A 4,535-nucleotide genomic window follows, 5' to 3' on the forward strand; every position below is an offset into this window, starting at 1 on the left:
AGAAAGATGGCCAGCGTGTCTGCATGTGGATGCGTGCGGGAATGAGCTTGCTGGTGTGCCTGACTGGGAGGGATCTTGGTAAGCCTTGGTGATTTGGATGCTGCGGGTGGGTCTAAGATTGTGAGTGATTGGCTGAGACTGGGATTCCAGGTCTGTGTGTGCCTAGCTTCATGGCTGGGAACAAATTTTGGGGATGGTGCTGTAAGGCCGTGGGTCTGACAGGGCACCTGTTGGGATTTCTGAAGCTGCACGAGGTTTCAAAAGACACGGGGTGTATAACACAGTGAGGCGGCCCTGGGACCTCAACTGCTTGCCACAGCCCCTCGGCTCTGTGCTGGGCTCTCCAGCTGGATACAGAAGTGAATCTGACACCCTTATCTGCTCAAACCAAAACTCACATGCTGAGTCGAGGGTCACGCATGTTTAAAAAGGAATCACCAGACTGGGGCACTTGGACAGGACAGGGGCTGCCCCAAGAGCATCCGTGGACTGGGACGAGGGTCCAAGGAAGGGTGGGATTTGAGGAATTCACAGGGTGGTTCTGGTGTAGTGGAGATGGCCTCACTAACACTCCCTGAGCTGTTCCAGGACCTGATGATGGTTCTAGCCTCATTGTACGTATGTGTATGTGCATGCGTGCTCAGTCATATATGATGCTTTGCGACCCCATGGACTGCAGCCCGCCAGGCTCCTCTGTTCATGGAATTTTCCAGACAAGAATACTGGAGCGGGTTGCCATTTCCTACTCCAGGGCATTTTCCTGACCCAGGGATCGAACCCACATCTCCTGCGTCTCCAGCATTAGTAGGCAGAGTCTTTACCATTGCGCCACCTGGGAAGCTCCTCTCGCCCCATCTAGGGGCCTCAAATCACCCCTGACTCTGGGAAATGGACTAAGAGGGTCCACTTTTACCTGGGGTGTTAAAATTTATTTGTTGAAGAACTCTCTGCTTTGCAAAAAAGATTCCTGTCTTCCCAGAAGGCCTCCCATTGGCTCTGCGAGGACTATTTGGGGTTCACATGGACCTTTCTGCACCAAAGAGGGTACAAAGGATCATGGTAGGGATATTCCAGATGCCCAAGGGGAAATCCCCATGGTAGGCATTTCTCAGATGCATAAGAAAGATGGTCTCTTTCAAATCCATTCTCAAAAGGCACAGCCCACATCCCTATACCTGAGGACCCTCGGACTCACTGGCCCCAAGTGGCTGGGATGGAAAGGTTGGGCATGCTCTCAATACAATGGGCCTGAGGCTAAAAGAGAGAGCCTAGGTGACCACTGTCCCCTGCTTCCAACTGGTGGCCTCATTCTGTCCTGTCCCTTCTGCCTCTGTCTCTCCCTTCCCCCATCTCCACCCCCAGCCCCTGTTCCAGCTCTTGGCCCTGCCCACCCAGGTCCTGCCCCCACCCCTCCCCTTGTCTCCCAGGCCCCAGTCTCCTGCACCTTAAGGTCATGGAGGGCTCTTTGGAAAAAATTACTGGCTTCACCACGAGACTTATGGGATCTTAGTTCCCCAACCAGGGATCGAACCTGGGCCCTCGGCAGTGAAAGCGTGGTATCCTAACCACTGGACCACCAAGGAATTCCCAGGAGGGCTCTTGGTAACGTCCCCAGTGGACCTCTCCCTTCCCTGCTCAGAACCCTTCCACAGCTACCCACAGATAACGATCAAGTGCAGCTGGATGCTCCACGCCCTTCCCAAGCTGGCCTCTGCCTGAATCTCGTCAGCAGTAAGACCCCGAGTCTTCCTAAAACAGTAGGGCCTGGAGGGTTCTGAGGAGTCATCTTTCCAATCCACAGGTGAGGAAACTGGCGCCCCCCACCCTTCACGGAGGGGAAAATAAAAGCCCCGGAGGGGCTGTGACTTGGCTGGTGTCACCTCTGCAAATCCCTGGCACGGCTGGGACCAGACACAGTCACACAATCCCAGGATGTGAGCATGGCTGCCCCACCCATCATATGGACTTGACAAAATCATGCGTGTGGTTAGAAGAGTGGCTGGCCCCTAGTAAACCTCAAATAAACCCGAGCTATGACTACCAGTGATGAAGGTTCCAGCTCTTAATCCTGGTGCTGGGCGCGTGGTAAAACCCCTGCCCCCTTCCTCAAAGTTAAGACTTTGAATTCTAGGGCCAGAAGACCTTAGCCCCATTCCCAGTTTTCCCACGCATTAGCTGGAGGACCTTGAAGTGAAGTCGCTCAGTCGTATCCCACTCTTTGCGACCCCATGGACTGTAGCCTACCAGGCTCCTCTGTCCATGGAATTTTCCAGGCAAGAGTACTGAATGGGTTGCCATTTCCTTCGCCAGGGGAGGACCTTGGGCCTCATTTATTTTCTCAATGCCAAATGTGGATAAGAAGGGAGGGAAATTTCTTCTCCAGCTGGTTTGAGGATTTGTAGTATTTGAGGATACTTCAGGAGAAGCTGGCGGTGATGAGTAAATGTGAATTAAAATAAAGTGCTTAGCACCAGACTTGGCATCTTGTAACACCCTCAGCGCTATTACTGGTGATGCCACAAATACTCTGGGAAAGCTGAGGGATGTAGAGAAGATAGGGCAACTCAGAGTGAAAACACTCCTTTCCCTTCCCTGTCCAAGGTCATCAAGTCCTGAAGACGGAGAACTGGGGGTCCGGCAGCTGATGGCCAGCGAGGTCTTCCAATCATGCCTCAGCCAATGCAAGATCCTGGAGCTCTCAAAGGACACCAGGGCCCTGAAGGAGGCCTTTGAGGCGGGGGATCTGCCAGCAGTCGCCGCCAAGTTACAATCTACGCTTCATTCTCTGGAGAACGTCCGGCTGGACGTCGGCGTCACCGGGGGGATGGGCTCAGGCAAGTCCACCTTCGTCAATGCTATCCGGGGGCTGGGGGATGAGGACCCCAACTCGGCCTGCACGGGCGTGGTGGAAATGACCGTGGACCCCACACCGTACCCACATCCCAAGTACCCCAGCGTCGTCTTCTGGGACCTGCCGGGCGTCGGCACCCCCGCCTTCCGGGCTGACAAATACTTCCAGCGGGTGCAGCTCTTCCGGTATGACTTCTTCCTCATCATTACCTCCGAGAGCTTCACCACCGACCTCGCTGAGCTGGCTCTCGAGATCCTGAGGCGGGGCAAGCATTTCTACTGCGTCCGCTCCAAGGTGGACGTGGACATCGCCGCCTCCCGCAGCCGCCGCCCCAGCTCCTTCTCGGAGGAGAGGGTGCTCAACCAGATCCGGGACGACTGTGCGCAGCGGCTGGAGGGGGAGGGGCAGGGTCTGGGGGCAGGGTTATTTATTTATTTATTTTGGACGCACAATGCGGCTTGCAGGATCTTAGTTCCCTGAACAGGGATTGAACTCCGGCCCTTGGCAGCGAAAGCATTGAGTCCTAACCACTGGACTGCCTGGAAATTCCTATCTTATTTTTAATTATTTTATTTATTCATTGATTGGGGGGGGGCTTAATTCTTGAGGGATTACCCCGGTTCCCCTGCATCTTCCCACTGAGGCCCAAGGTGGGGTTAAGGCCACCCAGTTATGTGGCCCCTGTTGGTGAAATGCCGCTTACAGCTGCCATTTCAGTCACAGATGATAGAGACCAGTCACTTGCATTAAAGAAATGCATTAAAGAAATGCGTGCTAAGTCGCTCAGTCGTGTCTGACTCTTTGCAACCCCATGGACTGTAGCTTGCCTGGCTCCTCTGTCCATGGGGCTTCTCCAGGCAAGAGTCTTGGCATGGGTTGCCATGCCCTCCTCCAGGAGATCTTCCCAACCCAGGGATCGAACCCTCAGTCTCTTACTAAATCTCCTGCATTGGCAGGCCGGTTCTTTACCACTAGGGCCACCCAGGAAGTCCCACTGGCCAATGCAAATGCTATGCACCCACGGCCATGCTGACACACCTCTGGGCCGGGGCCCGGGGGGCAGCTAACACTTCTTGGGGGCTCACCAGAGGCCAGGCACCATGTTCACAGCTCATTTCACCAGCGTGACATCCCTAGGAGGAAGGTACCCCCATCCTCTTGTTTTACAGATAAGTACATGGACTTCCCTGGTGGCTCAGACAGTAAAGCATCTGTCTACAATGTGGGAGACCTGGGTTTGATCCCTGGGTCGGAAAGATCCGCTGGAGAAGGAAATGGCAATCCACTCCAGTACTATTGCCTGGAAAATCCCATGGACAGAGGAGCCTGGTAGGCTACAGTCCATGGGGTCGCAAAGAGTCGGACACAACTGAGCAGCTTCACTTACTTATTTACTTACAGGGAAGCCCAGAGAGGTAGGTGTGGTAACTAGCCTGAGGCCACACAGCGAATAGGAGGGAGGCTGGGATCTGACGGAGAAGGCAATGGCACCCCACTCCAGTACTCTTGCCTGGAAAATCCCATGGACGGAGGAGCCTGGTGGGCTGCAGTCCATGGGGTCGCTAAGAGTCGGACACAACTGAGCGACTTCACTTTCACTTTTCACTTTCACGCATTGGAGAAGGAAATGGCAACCCACTCCAGTATTCTTGCCTGGAGAATCCCAGGGATGGGGGAGCCTGGT

General features: G+C 54.4%; 1 protein-coding gene across 1 annotated transcript in view; it reads left to right on the top strand.

Annotated features, from left to right (window-relative positions):
- The first annotated feature begins 1,415 nt into the window (after window positions 1-1,415).
- Window positions 1,416-4,535, top strand: part of LOC104997759 (interferon-inducible GTPase 5-like) — a 4,229-nt gene continuing 1,109 nt past the window's right edge. Inside the window, exons 1-2 of the mRNA XM_010852678.1 lie at window positions 1,416-1,801; window positions 2,602-3,311. Of these exons, the coding sequence (XP_010850980.1) occupies window positions 2,645-3,311 (667 nt within the window). The 5' untranslated portion in view covers window positions 1,416-1,801; window positions 2,602-2,644. The remainder of the gene's footprint in view (window positions 1,802-2,601; window positions 3,312-4,535) is intronic.

This window comes from Bison bison, unplaced genomic scaffold (assembly GCF_000754665.1).
Source record: "Bison bison bison isolate TAMUID 2011002044 unplaced genomic scaffold, Bison_UMD1.0 scf7180017864313, whole genome shotgun sequence".
NCBI classification, from domain to species: Eukaryota; Metazoa; Chordata; class Mammalia; order Artiodactyla; family Bovidae; genus Bison; species Bison bison.